General features: G+C 44.5%; 1 protein-coding gene across 4 annotated transcripts in view; it reads right to left on the reverse strand.

The window, feature by feature from the left end:
* TECPR2 (tectonin beta-propeller repeat containing 2) overlaps nucleotides 1–18,365 on the reverse strand; it is a 65,078-nt gene that overhangs the window by 29,598 nt on the left and 17,115 nt on the right. For 2 of the 4 annotated variants that reach the window (XM_084838377.1, XM_084838396.1), the window contains exons 9-15: nucleotides 16,545–17,542; nucleotides 15,327–15,510; nucleotides 13,792–13,965; nucleotides 10,865–11,045; nucleotides 9,776–9,917; nucleotides 7,639–7,879; nucleotides 2,031–2,120 (exon numbers count right to left, since the gene is read on the reverse strand). In XM_084838377.1, coding sequence (XP_084694503.1) covers nucleotides 2,031–2,120; nucleotides 7,639–7,879; nucleotides 9,776–9,917; nucleotides 10,865–11,045; nucleotides 13,792–13,965; nucleotides 15,327–15,510; nucleotides 16,545–17,542 — 2,010 coding nt within the window. Of the gene's footprint in view, nucleotides 1–1,498; nucleotides 1,561–2,030; nucleotides 2,121–7,638; nucleotides 7,880–9,775; nucleotides 9,918–10,864; nucleotides 11,046–13,791; nucleotides 13,966–15,326; nucleotides 15,511–16,544; nucleotides 17,543–18,365 lie in introns of all 4 variants that reach the window. The other 2 variants (XR_014788328.1, XM_084838387.1) reach the window with 2 other exon arrangements.

The raw sequence follows: 18,365 nt of genomic DNA on the forward strand, positions 1-18,365 counted from the left end.
AGAAAGGCAGGGTACAAATCAAATAAATAAATGATAAATTAATAAATAAATAGCCTTATCCTCCATAAATCAGACTAATCTCCTTTTAAAGCTAAGTTGGGGGCCTTCATTACACCTTGTGGTAAGGAATTCCCCAGTTTAACTATGTGCTGTGGGAAGAAGCACTTCCTTTTCACTGCATGACCCCAGGTTCTAGTACTATGAGGGGGTAACCACTTTCTCCATACCAAGCATACATCTATACAATTCTATCATGTCCCCCCAACTCTCCTTTTTTTCTAAATTAAAAATCCCCCAATCATTCCTCTTAGGGGATCGCCCCAGCCTCCTACTTGCCTAAGAAATGTAGTGATTTTATTTCCAAGGCGAGATTGAACTGGGGACTTCCTGGCTCACAGCCCATCCCCTTAGCTAATATGCTACACTAGCGCTGACTTGTAGGACTTGGTTTATTTTTATGCCTAAGTATAGCATCAAGTTGCTATTTCTAGCATCAGTCTGCTGCAGCACAAAATAATATCGAACAGCCATTTATTAAAAACAACAACAAAAACAAGGTCTATGGGAAAACAAAAACATTCTTTGAGCATTTTCTGAAGTCAGAATTCCTTGACATTACAAATAAAAAGATCAAGGGCAGTATCCAAAACTGCTGCTGTGTTCCTGCTCATTCTGTTGCACCAGCAGGATACTAATGCAATGGGTTGGTGTGCGGAAACAAGTGGAAATGCTTGTCTCTGGACTGGGACAGGTCAGCGGAGTTCCCTTCTGTGAGTTCCACTGACTTGCCCTGTTCTGGACACGAGTGTTTCTATTTGTTTCTGGTTATCTGAAGAAGCACTAATTCTTCATTGCACTAGTGCTTGATTCCGCTGATGCATGGGCACAATAAGATACTGCCCTTAGGGTTTAACTCAGGGGCAGGCAACCTTCATTGGCTTGCAAGTGCATCTGCCATTTTTCCCCTCAGAGTCTCTCTTTTCTGCCCATTCCCCCCAACCCTCATGGATTCCCCTGCCCCCTGTCCATTCTGTCTTCTCTGCTCCACCCCCATGGATTTTATCTTTTCTGCTCTGACTAGACATGATGGTGGAAGATCAGCGTTGTAGAACACTGAGTGCTGCCAAACAGACATGAAGTGAAAAAGAGTGATTTCATGTGTAGGGCCAAGGAAGCAGTACTGAACCCTAGTCCTGCCCACACATTTCCTTCCAAAACTTTCTCCTCCTGGCTGCTTTTCTTTTAGTATGGCTTACTTCTGGTATTGGTACCCAGGCAGGAGAAAAAAAAAAAACAGCTGTAGGGAGGCAGTTGTGGATGGAAAAGCACAGGTGAGGGAAGAGCTCAGCGCCGTCAGCACAGATTTCCATTTCTGTGCTTTAAAATTCTGTCTCCCCCCCCCCCGCCCCCCAACACACACACACACACACCACCTTTCACTTGTTCAGCACAACCTCCATCTAACACGCCACATCTAGTTAGATTAGCCTATTCCAACCTGGTGACCTCCAGTTGTGTTGGACTGCATCTCCCATCTCAGCCAGTAACTTGCCAAAGAACCTAAGTACAAAGCAGAGGTGTGTGTGGTGTGTGTGTGTGTGTGTGTGTGTGTCTGAGTTCTAACACACAAAAACTACTCTTTTGAACCCAAATAAAGATGGTGCTGGAGGTCAGCCCTTCCCTTTGTGGCAAAAAAATCATATGCATTAAAATAAAAATCAGGCGGGCAGTTAGCCTGGCAGGTACCAACAGAGGCGTCCGTGGACACACTGGCACCAACGAGCGCCATGTTGGAGACTCCCGTGCTACAGCACTAAGGGGGCGCTAGCCTAACTACCATAGAAACATGGAAACGTGGTTTTTTGGCTAAAGTTCATGCAATTAATATTATTTCAGGGGGGAGAGAAAGACTGAAAATAAACTGCAAACTTTAAACCAGCTTTGAATGGGTTAGACCAAGACTTGTCTCTTTCTCCAGCCTAGCTGAAATGCACCATTAACTTATAAGGCAGCCCCAAGCCAAGTTTTACCTTCTTTTGTTGGAGCCGCAGAAGCCAACACAAAAGCCCATTTTGTGCCTGAAGCTGTGCCACGAGGCACAACATGATTCCAATATGTACCTGAAGAAGGCAACAGAACGAGTGTTAGCACAAAGGCACATCCATCCAATGCTGTCAACTCTGTCCCAAACTCCTTTAGTGCTCTTGAGATTTCTGTTTTAAGTTACGTAATTTAGTCTGGATTTCAACTTGTATTTTGAGAAGAATATGAAAATTGCTATGGATCTGGAGGGAGGCTTCCATTCACAGTGATTTTTTCCCAAAAAGATACTACTCAGAATCCCGTTTGAACAGCTATTTTTTCCCTGTAAAAGGATTCATACAACCTAGACCTTTGTGGCATGTTTATTTATACTTTTGCCCACTCTATTCAAAGGGCTCGGGACAGGTTACAACCCATCCTCATTTAGCTCTATCCCAGGTAGTAAGAGACTGACTCACCCAAAGTCTGGATTAAACTTCATGACCCAGTGGGTCTTGAACCTGGACATCCAAGCCCAACACACAAATGACAGCTCTGAAATGCATTTGAGTCTTAGAGCATTTCACTCTTATGTCACTGTCATTTGTCAGGCCAATATAGAATACTGAAATCTTAGTGTACAGAACTTCTGATTTTTGTTCAATATGCAAACTGTTTCACAGTTCAGCTTCAAGATATCTCAAGCAAGACAAATTCTTAATCCCATTTTTATAGTCACAGAACTTCTCAACACTGCTGACTGGACTCCACAGTGGTTCATGAATGAAATAAAGTATACATCTCACAACAGAAATGAAAAAGCAGAATAAGCCCTAGGCGACTTGGAAATGTTCTAGGTAGGATCACTCTCCCAAGCATCAATATATTTGATTATATATACACTAAAATAAACTTATTCTTTTTTCAGACCCACTTAATTCTAAATTTACTTTGTAGCACCAAGCCAATGAAGCAGTCAACAGACTATCTTTGTGCATACTGTTCTCACAGGATATCCTGTAAAAGGATGTATACAACCTAGACCTTTGTGGAGTGTTTTCTTAGACTTTCTCCCACTCTATTCAAAGGACTCAGGTCAGGTTACAACCTATCGCAATTTAGCTCTGTCATAGGTAGAGACTGACTCACCTAAGTCCCCGTTAAACTTCATGACCCAGTCGGTCTACTCCCCTGGCATTGGACAGCATATTTAACAGGTCCTGGGATTTCTTGTTGTTGTTTGTTAAATATTTTTTATATTTTTTGTATATAAACGGTTTTTATATTATTACTATATTGTATTTTTAAGGTTTTAATCTCAGTAAACTACCTAGAGAGATTTGGCTGTTGGGTGGTGTAGAAGCATAATGAATGAATGAACTGAGATCAGAGCAAAAGAGTTTTTGTTAAAGGCAGCCCTGTCAGTATCTCCCTCCCACTCTCCCTCCCTCAGTTCCTTCAAGTGAAGTCACCATGCAAGCGTTTCCTCTTCAGTAAATTGGAGCTACACACATTCCTGACCTTAGAAGTCAAAGAAAACATCTGCACAACCTTGGGGAGTTGCTAAGTCTATCATCTTGAAGCTATCCAGCAGCAACAGAGAAATGGTTCTTGCCTGCAAGTTCTTTGCTTCTGCTGGTTTCAGTCTCTCCTGTCTACAGTATATAAGCAAACACAAAGGGCAGATTATTCTGGACAGATTCCAATACAGACTACACAAAGTTCCACACAATCTGCCATGCTGACAAATGTGTGTGAAACTAGGACTGAATTGCCTTACTGGCTCTCTTGGCTGCTAGAAGGAAGTCTTAGAATCATAGAATAGTAGGGTTGGAAGGCGCCTATAAGACCATCAAGTCCAATCCCCTGCTCAATGCAGGAATCCAAGTCAAAGCATCCTTGACAAGGGGCTGTCTAGCCTTATCTTGAATGCCTCCAGTGTGGGAAAGCCCACCACCTCCCTAGGCAATTGGTTCCCTTGTCGTATTGCTCTAACCATCAGGAAGTTTTTCCTGATGTTCAGCCGGAACCTGGCTTCCTGTAACTTGAGCCCATTATTCCGTGTCCTGCATTCTGGGATGATGGAGAAGAGATCCTGGCCTTTCTCTCTGTGACAGCCTTTCAAGTACTTGAAGAGCGCTCTTATATCTCCCCTCAGTCTTATTCTTCCTTTATTTATGTATTAATGTAATTGATTGCTATGCTCTTGAGAAGGCTAGAGACCACACTTGCTGAGAGATCACAGAAATGTCTTCCACTCCCCAGGAGAATTACCCAACGTCCTTTTAATTTTCAAATTTCATTATACTGTTTTATATATAGTTATAACCTAGCATAAAATGGTGGCAAATTAATCTAGAATGGGTTTGGCTGGGGCTCACGGCTCCCTGATTTAAGGAAAGAAAGCATTTCTTACAGCTGTCAGAGGAGTTGCTCAGTTCCCTGGAACCTGTCCCACACAAGCCCTGTTGAAACAATAGGCTGTTGAGCAAGTACTAATGAAACTCCACTGGGAGCTTTATTCAATCCTGCTCAAGCGGCCCCTGAAATAAACTGCTGTTACTTGAGAGTTTCACTGTACAACCACCATTCAGTGCAGCCCATGCAGGAGAAGCTCATGGTAGACTGCACCTCAGATAAGAAATCTTCTCTGGTTGTAGCTCTGGCATGAAAGGCAGGACAGTAGAAACCAAGAACACAGAAGCTTAGAGGCAGCAAATGCAATCCAGATAGAGGGTGCAGCCAATAATTTCAGTTATTGGCTATGGAATGATTTGTCTGGTTACAATGTAGGAACATAAGAAGAGCCGTGCTGGATCAGACCAAGGGTCCATCTAGTCCAGCATTCTGTTCACACGGTGGCCAACCAGCTGTTGACGGGGAACCCACAAGCAGGACCCACCCGCCTGTGCTTCTCAGCAACTGGTGCACATAGGCTTACTGCCTCTGATACTGGAGGTAGCATAGAGCCATCAGGACCAGCAGCCATTGTTAGCCTTCTCCTCTAGGAATTTGTCTATTCAATTTAAGTTAAGAAACGAAAGCTAGTGTTAATGCCTGTCTCTAAGGGCCTTGGAATGTGGGCCTTTCAAAGCCATCCAAATTGGCGGCCATCACTAAGTCTTGTGGTAGCGAATTCCATAGTTTAACTATGTGCTGTGTGAAGAACATCCTTTTATCTGTCCTGAATCTCCCACCAATGAGCTTCGTGGGATGGCCCCAGGTTCTTGGATTATGAGAGGGAGAAAAATGCCTCCCTAGTCACATTCTCCACACTAGGCATAATTTTGTACACCTCTGTCATATCTCCCCTTACCCCCCTTTCCTCCAAGCTAAACAGTCCTAGACGTTGTAACCTTCCCTCATAGGGGAGTTGCTCCAGATCCTTGATCATTTTAGTTGCCCTCCTCTGCACTTCTTCCATCTCTACAATGTCTTTTTTTAGGTGCAATGACCAGAACTGTACACACTACAAGTGTGGTCGCACCATAGATTTGTATAAAGGCAATATGATATTGGCAGTTTTATTCTCAATTATCTTCCTAATTATGCCTAACATGGAGTTTGCCTTTTTTACAGCAGCCACACACTGGGCTGACATTTTCATCAAGCTGTCTTTGATAGGTGGCAAACAGAATTCAGATATATATGAAATCCACCTGAACACAATGCCGGTGGGCAGGGGTGGGGCAGGGTGAAGAATCACAAATACTGAGAACTGAAACCCCAAATTCTGCAACCAGAACACATTATGGAAAATTAGTCCATTTTCCCTCCAAGATTTAATTTTGAGATATTAAGGCAGAAAAGCAGCATACTGGTCAGAACACGGGCATTGCGACAGGTGGAAAGACAGTGTATAAATCCCAAAAATAATTAAGTAGGAAAAAACTCCATGTGGTCCCTGGAGAAGGAGCAGAAAGTTAGCAGCATCCTCGCTGGTCACTAGAAGGCAGATCCAGATATTCAGATAATCCATTGAGGATACAAATTCAATTTAAGTTAAGAAACAACAGCTAGTGTAATGCCTGTCTCTAAGGGCCTTGGAATGTGGGTTGAGTAAAGTGAGAGGAGCATGGAATGGGAGGAGGACAGAGTGGAGGTCGGTTTGAAAAAAGCGAAGTTGTTGGTGGCTGGGAGGAAGAGGAGGCAGAAAGAGAGTGGAGGAGAAAAAGAGAAGGAAGGATGGAGGAACCAGCACCGTGGTGGTGAAGGAGACAGTCTGCAGCTCAACGAAGAGTGCACCTTCACACAGGGACAGGCAACCAAGGATAAGAGAACTGGGATAAGAACTGTTGCTGGTTCAGCAACAATCACACCACTCTTCACAGCGAACTGCAGCTTCACAGAATAGTTGGGTTGGAAGGGACCTATAAGACCATCAAGTAAAGGTGAAGTTGAACATACTTGGTTCATAGCTCTGTTAATTGTTTGTTAATGTTGTTATTCACCAAACATTCTTAAGTAAATATTGTTAAATATTGATTTGTTTGCCTCTGTAGCAATTGTAACCTGACCCTCTTCATCCTTGTTCTACCCCCGCCCACCCCCCCGAAACATTAAAAGAAATGTCACAAAGCCTCCAGTCCTGAAAAATGAAACTGAGAACAGCAAGATGGCGACCACGTGGTTTTCCGGACACTGACTGCTGGACTTAAGTGGCATTCAGATCAATCCATTTCAACTGTAGAGTTTAGCCCTCCAGTTTGAAGCATTTTGAGTTATGCTTCAGTATACAAAATGCTATGTCTATGAAATGGTAAAAGAACAGTCTTTGTTATCATAGGGATTTCCTTAGATGGGCACACAACTCAGTGGAGTTAAGGGCAAACCACCAACTAGGAGAAGTACAAAACTCCTGACTATGGTATCTTTTTCATAATGTTCTTACTAAAAGGCTGGTGATTTAGACCAAATACGCAGATGTCTCTCCAGAAAAGGATAAGACAGAGATATCAAGACAGATTTAAAGTGGTACTCTGGATTTATTCTTCAGCATAGTAGGAAGGCACACAATGCAGCAACTTTGCTGAACTTAAGCAAGTCTGGGTCTGGTCAGTGCCCAGAGGGGAGACTGCCTGGGAACAGCTCTGTATACCACCTTGAACTCCCTGGAGGAATGGTGGGATATAAATGCAATTAATGATAAATTCTAAAACACTGGTGGCAAATCTGTAACCTGGACAGCAGGGATTTATGACAGGCCAGGAAAGGAGCAGCAGGGTCGGCACCCCTGGTTATGATATAGAGAAAGCATGGGGAACGTGTGGCCCTCCAGATGCTGTTGGACTGCAACATCTTGAGGGCCACAACATTTCCCATCCCTGATATAGAGTCAATTCCTGTACTCCTGCCCAAATCTCCCATACCATCTGCCACTTCTTCCTCAGACCAGAGGGGAAAAACACTAAAATACAGGATGATGTAAGGTTTGTATATGCACAGCAGTGTAGCCTGCAACTGCACAAATGCGCAAGACTTTGACCACTGTTATACCATTACAATGCAAGTGCGGCTTACCATGTATGCTTTGGGAAATGTTCTACAGCAAACTGGAATGAACAGAGATACATCTGCAGCTGGCTTTGCCATTACAAGCAACAAAAACGAACCTACCTACAAGGCTTCCCTTTGCTACGTGGAACTCGTTCTTCCCAGAGGAGATCCAGACGCCACTGCTGCTGACTGCAAGTAGGCTTGGCTGACACTGAAGCTGCTGTGTGCAGAAGGCTGTGCGGAGTTTGTCTGCTACCTTCTCAACAGGGGCCTGGGCTACCGTAGCTACTGTCTGGGTTGCCTGGATTATGGTCTGGAAAAGGCTGCTCTGGTCAAACACTACATAATCGGTAATGCTTACCTAGGGGGAAAAATATACAAAAGGACCAGAGAATGTGAAGACCTCCCTTACTAGATCAGACCAAGGGTCCATCCAGCACAGCAGTCAGAACTCCACCCTCCACAGTCTTTGAAACACAAAAGGAAGAAAACACCATAGCCATGATGCTAACCAATGTCAAGCCCTTTCATAAGTTTCATTGATTTCAATATGAGAGATTTTTGCATGAGAATTAACTCTCCAATTGAGAGCAATGGGACTTAAATATTCCCTTTTTGGCTGGATCATGTCCCATATTTGCAGTTCATTCTGGCTATTGGCAAAAAAGAGGGGGAGAGGTGGCACTGTAAGAAGCTTGTGCAATAATGCGTTTTGCGTGCTTTGCATGATGCTTTTTTTCCTGATGCTTCGGAAACAGGGACATGAGAAAGAAACAACAGTGAGCAATCTGGTATGCTGACAATAAAATTCAGCGTCTCCGAAATATCCTAGGAAAGGAAGTGTAGATTAATGGTCCTTTGAGAAAAGCAAAGAGGCACCGCAATTCCCTGGATGGGATTGGATGCTGCATCACAGGCAAGCCGGCCAAGCTGCATTTCTTGAAAAAGGGTATGCAAAACAGGTGAGGGGGGCAGAAAATCATACACTTGACAAGAAAACCCAGATAACAGGACTGACTTGTCTCAGTCCGCAGAAGTCACCAGAAAAAAAAGAACAGGAACTAAGCTTACAGGTAACCCAATTTATAGGTTGGATCCAATGCTGGCCAGCTGCTAGCAGAACAGAAACTGCTGCTGGAACAGATTTCCCTTCAAACCTGTGTGCCGCACAAACCTGCCTGGGAGGGGAGCTGAAGTGGGGAGGAAAGCAAGGGGAAGTCCTGTTGGATGTGCAGACATCCGCTGGCATGACATTGGATTTAACTCTATCTGGTGAAATGAAATATTTGAGCACCCTCCTTTTCCTAGTTTCAGCATGCTCACAAGCCTCCAGAGTCCTCCGCTTATCCATATCTCCAGTTGAGGATGAATGTTTCCCTTGGTAGAATATCAGACTCCCTCTCTCATTTGGGAATTAACTTATCAAACAGCCTTCCCCAAAGTGGTGTCCTCCAGATGTTTTGAATGTCAACTCCCATCAGCCCCAGCCAACATACCTGATGGCAGAGGTGCTGAACCTCTTTCAGCCCGAGGATGAAATTAAATGTAAAAGAAGCTCTTGGGGGCCACATTCCAGTGGTGGGTGGGACCGAAGGCAAAAGCGGTGGGGGCCAAAGATAAAGGGGGGGGGAAATATTGTAGCTTAAAGCTCTCACTGCCAGGAACTGAGCCTCAGGGGAGGCATTACAGCCTTTTAGAATGGGGAAAATTGCACCAAAGCCAGGAAACCACCAAATGATTGGTGGATGGGGGAAAGGGGCATGGCCATATGGAGAACCCTGGAGGGCCAGATTTGGTCCTTGGGCCTGAGGTTCTCCACCCCTGGCTTATGGTCAGAATTGCTGGGAGTTGTGGTCCAAAACATCTGGAAGGCACCAGGTTCAGGAAGGCTATTATAAGGGCTGCAGCCCTAGGTCCAGAAACTAATTGTTAAAATAGTATAGATTTAAGAATTAGTCACATTTAAAGCCTTGTTTGTGACAGTTTCCTTCTAGGATCCATACCAAATTCTCCCACCAGTGGTAAGGATTAATGAACAAATGAAGCTGCCTGATACTGTGTCAAAGTGTACCTTCATCTAGGCAGAATTTGATGGACAGTGGCCCTCCAAGAATTCATGCAGAGGTCTTCCCCAGACCTGCTTCCTTAGATCCTTTAGCTGGGATTGAAACTGGGTCTTTATGCATGCAAAACATGTGCTTTACCCACAGGCTAAAGTCCCTCTGCACTTACTGAAAACAGAATAAAGAATGCCTACTTGCCACCAGTGGTTATCGTCTCCTTGCGGTTTCTTTGAAACAATGCCTGCTCTGAACCATAGGTTCCCATGGATGTCTAAAACCCAAATGGTCTGTTGGTCTCCAAGAGTAACACACACTGGCTCTAGAGCCTGCATTTCACTGCAAAAACAAACAAAATCCGTAACACATTTACAAACAAGTATCCCCTGCTCCCCTCAAAGATACAGCCTTTACTATGTCCAGCTAACTTTCCCAATCTACTTATTTACAGCTCAATAACTTGAAAGTATTGTTTTAGCCACTGGATGCGATAAAGCATTTGCAACTACATCCCACTGAACAAAACTGAATGGAACTTAGTCACAACAAATGGAAGTCCCATTGATTTCAATGGGATATAGCTGTAACTAGCTATTGCTTCATCATGCATACCACTGGATGCCTCAAAGTTTTGCGAGCAGATGTTACTTAGTACAAACCAGATACAAAGAACTGCTTAAGTTAAAATTTTAAATAAGCTAAAATAAACAAATGTTACTTATTACATAAATATTCAACCGAAAAGCTACCGTACAATCAGCTGTACAAATCTTTAATAGCTCTCTTGATGAAGAGGATGCATGCAAATTTGGCTCAATTTGGTAATTTATACAGGCATCAGAATTTAGCTTTTCTTGGGGTCAAATTTGTATTTGATTGGCCACAAGACTTTAATCTATTTATTTATTTTAGCATAGAGTGCACACACAACCCTGATTATTATGGTGTAAATTAAAGCAGTATTTAGTAACTATCCACTATAATGTGGCCACACAAGCTTATCCCAAGTCTGTGAAATATTAAATGGCAATTGGCGTAACTTCCTCTGTTATTCTATTAACACATGGATACTTTTTCCTCTTCTGCACAGTTTCAAAATAGAGTACCTTTTTCTGCCATCTCACAGGTCAATGAAACCTACTAACCTGATTAGGGAAACAGCCACCTCACGTGATGAAATATGCTCTCTAAACATGTGCAAGTCTAAACTAAGATGATGAAAAATCCAGTCGTTGCAAAATCAAGAACTATTACAGAACATACTGACTTGACTAAACATTGCTTACCTGATGATGTCGCATTTCCACTGCTCCCCTTCAGAGCAGAAGCTGCTCACACCCTCACGGAAGAGAAGCGCCCGCTGCTCAGTCAGTGCCCAGACAACATTATTCCTGGCTGTAACCTGTGATAGCGGATAGGGACACTCCACCTTTACTGCTCTGGCACAGGGACGATCCACGCTCAGGCCTTCAAGTAAAATACAGAGCAGCAATTCATTGCATTGTCTCCATTTTTGCTCATATGGTGCATTCTTTTGGGGTTCATTTTTATCTGCCTTCTAGAGTCTGGGACTTAATTTGGGGAAGGGTGTTTCTTGTTACATTTAAATGTTACATTTATACTCTGGCCATGCTTTTAGCTCACAGTATGCTCCTTAACACATTTCACTGTGTCCTACGATAACACTGGGTTCAACAGAAGCCAGTTTTTATTTAAACTGCTTGTTTTTCCATTTGTGCTCCTACATTCACAAGACTCTTTGAAGACTAATCCAATAACAAAGAGCCACCAGATAAAAAAGATGCCTCTGTATTTGCCATTAATAAGTAAAGTGTTATGGTGGGATCTATTACTGCTTTGCTCAGAGTTTAAAATGTGGTGCCTGAAAGGAGTACATTATTCTTATCACCCTAACCTTAGATGAAGAGTCCTAGAGTTGCCTCTTGAGATTTCTTCTTCTGGGCAGGGATATACCAGGACTTTATGAGCTCACTGAATGTAAATGAATTTGGACATGTATAGGCATTTTAAAGAGGTAGGCATTCTTCTGATTAAACAGAAATTAGGCAGCTGTTGCTCACATTAGCAGGATCATGGGTTTCTCTCCATAGCAGGGATGGACAGTTTCTGTATTTTTGATGTCCACTCTATTCTTTAGGCCAGCCTTCCCCAACCCGGTCCCCTCCAAATGTATTGGACTACAGCTCCCAGCATTCCTCAGCCAGCATGGCCAATAGTCAGGGCTGCTGGGAGTTGTAGACCAACGATTCTGGAAGGCACCAGGTTGGGGCAAGGCTGCTTTAGGCTGTGGCCTTGGATAGCTCCTTTAGAGTTCTGACTGGTTCTGAGTGAAACCCGGAGCGGATTCACAGCCCCACTGACATTGGAGCTACCAGCCTCCACTGGTCTGTCGGCTGGAAGTGTGTTTTGCCACACAGACTCATGATGGCAACAAGTAGAAAGCCCTATATAATTAACAGAGCACATGTGCACAGAGCACACCAGGGGCATGATATTAAAGCACGGACTAAAAAAGAAACTGTGGGCAACTGTTTCTCCAGAGCCTCCAGGGGCCAGATAAAAATTTCTCAAGAGGCCTGCTGCCGGCCTGAGCTTTGGGGATTCCTGCATGACAGACACCTGTTAAAGCCCAAGATACTTGTCCCCCGAGACAAGCTTTATGCTCTCATGAACCAAAAGTACGAGAGACCATTGAGAAAAGATTAGCTGTCCAATCATGAAAAATATTTCTTCATTGTAATAAAGCGTATGAGAGGGGAGCAGTAAAGGCAGAGCAGTAATGAAATCCCACGTTTTGCAAATAAATCAAGGCACTTCTTTTGTAAGATTTCCATACTAAGACCTTCCAGAGCAGTGTGGGAGGCATCAGGATCTGCTCGATCTGACAAGCTCTGCAGCTCCACCTGGTGATGGGACCTGATGGTTTGCTGTGGCCAATCTATGCCCCGACCAGGGATCGGAATGGATGTGGAATTAGAGGACCTGCAAGCACCTACAGGCCCAGTTCTTAATCCTGCAAATACTGCAGTGTGAACCTGGCTGCCTTCTATATCTGGCCACCAGGTGGCGCTGCAGAGCTTGTCAGGTGGAGCAGATCCTGACAGGAGGTGTAGATGGGGGTTGCAGGGGAAAGGGGGGAATTGGTGAACATTGTCTCTCCCTCTCCTCCAGTGGGAGCCTCTCCACATGACAGTCCTTTTGTGAGTGGACGGGGTTCTTCCTTTGTGAAAGGGCAAGTTTGGCTCCAAGCCAATAATCCCAGAAAAGTACTTAAACCGAGGCTGTCCAAACGCGATTTAAGGCAAATAATGTCCAGAGATTGTTATAAGAAATGAGGATGTGCCCATCTCTAGAAAGGTATCCCCCCCCCACCGCAAGCTTTCGACTATCCTGAGGGAACACTTTTGGTATTAATAGGTCTGTTGAAGAACCTCTGGCAGGTCTGTAAGGACCCTCTGAATGTTGTAGAGAAGTCAGTTTATTTATTTATTGCATTTATACCCCGCCTTTTTTCCTCTTGCAAGGAACCCAAGGCAGCTTACATTGTCCTCCTCCTCTCCATTTTATCCTCACAACAACAACCCTGTGAGGTGGGTTGGGCTGAGAGTGTGTGACTGGCCCAAAATCACCCAGTGAGCTTCCATGGCCAAGTGGGGACTAGAACCCGGATCTCCCAGCTCCTAGTCCAGCACTCTTGCCACTACACCACACTGGCTCTTAGTGAGCATTCTAGATTGCACAGTCTGTGTGTGTGCATCTCACTCACACATGCTCTGCCCAGGACTGTTCAGCCTTGCCATCACTCCACATGAGCTGCAACCACACTCTAAAATGTACTCAACACATTGTAGGAGAAGACTGGGGTGGTGGCAAGATTTCTTTCAGGGCAACATGTCCGCCTTACATTGGCTTTCTCACTGAGAAACCCGATAAACTTCCAAGGAACCACAGAATTTCCACTGTAACATGGGAAAAAAACCCCACCACTCTAAAAGAAGAATAGCTGGTAGAGTACATGCTTTGCATGCAGACCCCAGATTTAATCCCCGGCATCTCCTCTAGGGCTCGGAAAGAAAGAATCCTGCCTAAAACCCCGGAGAGCCATTGCCAGTCAGTGTAGACAATACTGGGCTAGATGTACCAATGGTCTGACTCGGTATAAGGCAGGTTCCTATGTTCCTAACTTAGGTACCTGTTTGCAGATACAGATCTCCATTCGTTCGAATAATCCAGGCAGTGTCATCACTCAAAGATACAAATGCTGACTGGGGTAAAGCTTCGTACCAGTGACGTTTCCCTTTTATAGTCACTTTTCCACAGGCAAAGGCTTTATTGGTTTTTTGTTCAACCTTCCAGAGAAGAGTCCCTGCAGAAGGAGCCTCACATTAATAAAAAGAGTAACATGTAGCACACGATAACACCTCTCTGCCTTTTTACACAATCCAATTTTGTTCGTTAGCTACAGTTATTGTAGAGTTTGGAAGGCCTCTTAGGAGACATATTTTTATGGAGGAAGGACTGTATAGAAGGGGACAATGTTCAAAAGAAGAGTCACAAGCCAGATGGAGGACCCAATGGATCCAACTCAAAAAAGAGAAAAAGTGACCTAGAGTTAACTGCTCCTCCCAAGTATCACACCTGTGAATAGAATCTCTGGTATTATACAAGGTGCTGCTACAATTCCAAGAAATGAAAACACATGCAGGCTTGTAAAACTGAATTTTCAGAGAAATTAGACACAGGTTGAGTGGCAGATACGAAAGCCACTTTTATACAACCAGCAGAACTGAGTGAGAAGTCACAGTATACATCTGGCTGCAGGTGTGTGTTTGTGTGTCTGGATGCTTGTCTATCTGAACGTTCTCTCCATTCCCCCAAACCTTCCTCCAAGTAGAACACTAGAATGTCAGAGGAAGGCTATCTTTCCTCCAGTGTGCTTCTTTTCTATGTGCAGGAAAGGGGAGAGGGAATTCCTCCTGGAGGAGCATTCAATATGTAACCTAAGCACCCATCGGCAGCTTAAGATGGTACAGTCCAGGAAAGCTTTTCGACAAAAGGCAGCCTGAACAATTCCATCATGGCTACAGAACCTCAGGCTTGCCTGGGGCCAAATCCGGCCATCCAGGGTCCTGCAGATGGCCCCATCCCCTTCCCCTGGCCCCACTCCCTTTCCCTTAACCATTTGATGGTTTCTCAGCTTTTGTGCAGTTTCCCCCCATTCTAAAAAGCTTAGTTACTGGCAGTAACAACTTTATGCTAAAATATGCTGCTATTTTTTGTACTTCCCCCCTGCCGTTTTGCCTTTCACCCACCACTAGAATGCGGCTCCCGAGAGCTTATCCAAAATGGAATTCAGCTCTCAGGAAGAAAGTGGTTCAACACCCCTGCTCTCCATCTTCAGCCCATTGTAATTTTTATTTTGGGGCACTAATGCAATAGACTATGCCCGGAACAAGAAAGATGCTGGGCTCCAGAGGTCTGTACCAAGCCCCCAGGTTTATTGGGAAGCACATCTGTTCTGCTTTCAAGTTTTGTAAACTGCTCATAATCACATCAAGGGACAGACACTGACCTTATCTGCTATAAGAATTACCTCTGTATGAAAGAGGAATAAATACATGATTTAATCAAATAAAGAACGGCACCAAGGCTTTTAGGGACTCACACAAACCTGCTTATTTTTTCCTAACCAAGTATAGAAGGCAAAAAAATTGCAAGCCTAACCACCTGAAGGAGAGGCTGCCACCTGCTGGACGTTATCTTCAAACCTCTGCCAGCGCAGACCAGCGCTCAGTAAAGCAGTACAGTACAGGCCGCCTTTGTAATCCAGACACCAAATGTATTTATCGGAGACAACCAGGCTCAGTATTCCATAGCCGGGACCTGCATAGCCCATCCAGCTCTCTGCAAACTAAAGACTGGAGAGTTAGAATAGGGTGTGGTATCTTTATTGGTATAAGAAAGCTGCCAAATTTTGTAGTCACAGAAGGAAAGCGCATTTTTACTTCATTTCTCTAAAAGCATCTTTCGTTGGTTGGTTGAACAAAAGGTGCCTGCTTGATTAAGGACAACTTTAACCAAGTCTTACTAGTCTCTAGCAAAGGGTTTCCCACATTTATACCCCATGTGAATTTCCCCAGTTTTATCACCAATCCTGATAACTGTTTCAGTAGTCCTGCATTCTGAAGGATTTCTGAAGAACACCATGGCCAGGGAAATGCCATAAATTCTAGTATACAGTTTGATGGTTCCATCAGAATTCTGAAGATCCCAATTTAAGAGCAAGATTTCTATGCTGATGAAAGCCAGATAAAGTCATAGATTTTTTCTGGTAAAGGTTGAATCACAGAAATGGATTGGTGTAATAAATTTAACTAGCCAAGAAAAGGGGGAAATGTCTCTTCATGACACTGTATCCAAACAGTCACCCTCTCCTTCCTGTCTTTGCCTTCCAATGACTCAGGGCGCTCTTCCCAATTCACTACCCTACTTGTTGACATATAACAAAAATAAAACATATTACAGTTGCTGAATGTGGGCTGTTCGCAGAGTTTTGTTTCGTTTTTAAATGCAGCTTTTGGTGATCCAACGCTCAGCTGAGATGCAAGTGAACCACTTAGCAGCTCACAGGAGACTAGCTCCAACATCCTAAACAATGTGCTTCATCTAAATGTTCTAATAAAACGTGATGGACTTGGAGAAGCAGAACTCTGTTCGTGCAACAGGGCTTTCCTCCCTCTCTTCTCCTTCTGCAGCCCTTACACCGTCCTCCAGAAGGCACTCCTGGGGGTTGCAGAGGAACCTTGGGAACAGTGTGGATGTGGTGCCGGGTGTGTGCACAGCAGTGGGAGAACTGGTGGAAAAGAACAGGGCTAATATGAGTGCAAGACCCTCCCATTCACGCTAGGGACCCTCTGATACACAACTGTGTATTCAAGAACATACCTGATCGGACTTTAAAAGCACTCCCTCCTCTATGTTTGTTCTGACTTTATCCTGGGGAGGAAGGCAGACTCCCATTTCTGCCACACTAGTCTCTGAAGAAGAGTATGGCAAGCCATGCCCATAGATATCCTCTTCATCACTTGATGCAGATCTCTCAGCTCTAGTGTCATGGGTGTTGCTTATCCATTCACTGGCAGTGTTAGTGCTGGTTTCAGCTTTGCATGTCTCCCAGAAGTCCTGCCCAGGTAATGCGCTCTCTTGAGGACATGCCTCTTTTCCAGTAAGGCCAGGAGGAGGAGCAGTGAGATTTGGAGGGATTGGGTCCTTTAGGGGTTCCTGTGGCTTCTGCTCTGTCTGGGTCTCAACAGCTGCATCCTGACCAAATGATTCCTCAGCACTAGAAGCTGTTCTCACATTTACAGACATCCCTTTCTCAGGGCTTGTCTCTTCCAGAGAATCGGAAGTACCTGGTAGATCTAAGTTATCTAAAATGTCCTCTGTTTTAGAAGGGAGAGGAAACTGCTCTTCGTCTTGGAACGGCCGTGTTGAGCTGGCTTCAGTTCGTTCAGACAGAAGGCTCCAGTTCCGCTCAGTGTCAGCACTCCCCACTTTGTCTTCTGCAAGAAGCAAGGGGGAATTGGACGTTAAGGAGTCCATGGCAGGTGATGCACCCCCTTCGCTCTCCCCGTTAGAAAATTTCAGCAGCTCAGGCACACTGTCATTGTCCTCTAGCGTTAGAGCAGCTATCGACTCTGGAGACTGAAGTACACTGAATGTTTCAGAGTCATTTTCTTCCCACAACACATGTTGGGATTCTGCACTGAATACGCTTTCCTGGTCTGCAGAACTCATGCTTAAGCGGTCCACAATGCTGCCCACTGGGCCAGAATTAACAGAGAGCAAATCTGTATTTATGGACTGAGGGCTCTCAGCAAAGCTTTGTTGTTCACAACATGGTGAGCTTTCCAGAGAGCTGGGATTTCTCCTGGTCCCATTTTCTAGGTTCACACATCGTTGGGAAAAATGGTGGTGGTGGGGAGAGGTTGGGGGAAGAAAGAGAGAAGTTTATTAACTGAGAGAATACCATTTTGAAAACAAGGAATAATTCTATTTTTGAAGCTGCAGTTAATCCTGACTTCACCTGTGTGTGTGTGTGTGTGTGTGTGTGTGTGTTTGCAGACTGAACTACCTGCATGAATGCTAGCAGTGATATAAAGCAGCCTTCCCCTCTCCAGATGTTTTGGACCTCAACTCCCATCAACCCCAGCCAGCATGACCAATGGTCAGGAATGCTGGAAGCTGTAGTTTAAAACAACTGGAAGGCACCAGGTTGGGGAAGGCGGATATAAAGTAACCCGTTGCTGTCTTCTTTAATTGGAGATGTTCTCCAGGATCTGAGGCAGAGGTCTTCCCCAGCCCTGCTACTTGGATGTCTTTTTAACTGGAGATGCCAGGCATCGAACCTGACACCTTTGACATGGAGAGCACATGCTCTACCACTGAGCAATGACACTCCCGACCATAGAAGTGCCAGCTTAACTGGTGTACTGTAGTAGCTAAGACAGTGCATTGTAGTGGCTCAGAGACTGAGCTATGAACCAGGAAACCCCTGGATTGAACCGCACCTCTGCCATGGCCTCACCAGGTGGCCTTGGGAAAGACATACTCTCTCGGTTCCAGTCCACCTCCCCCATCTGCAATATGGAGACATCACCTACCTACCTTATGGGGTTGTTGTATGAATTACAGGATAATGTATGTGAAGTACCCTGAATGCTCTAAAGTGCTATATAAATGTTGTTGTTATCGTTGTTGTTGTTG

Source organism: Heloderma suspectum, chromosome 1, assembly GCF_057233095.1.
Source record: "Heloderma suspectum isolate Gila_16-S chromosome 1, 16-S_ref, whole genome shotgun sequence".
In the NCBI taxonomy this organism is placed as follows: domain Eukaryota; kingdom Metazoa; phylum Chordata; class Lepidosauria; order Squamata; family Helodermatidae; genus Heloderma; species Heloderma suspectum.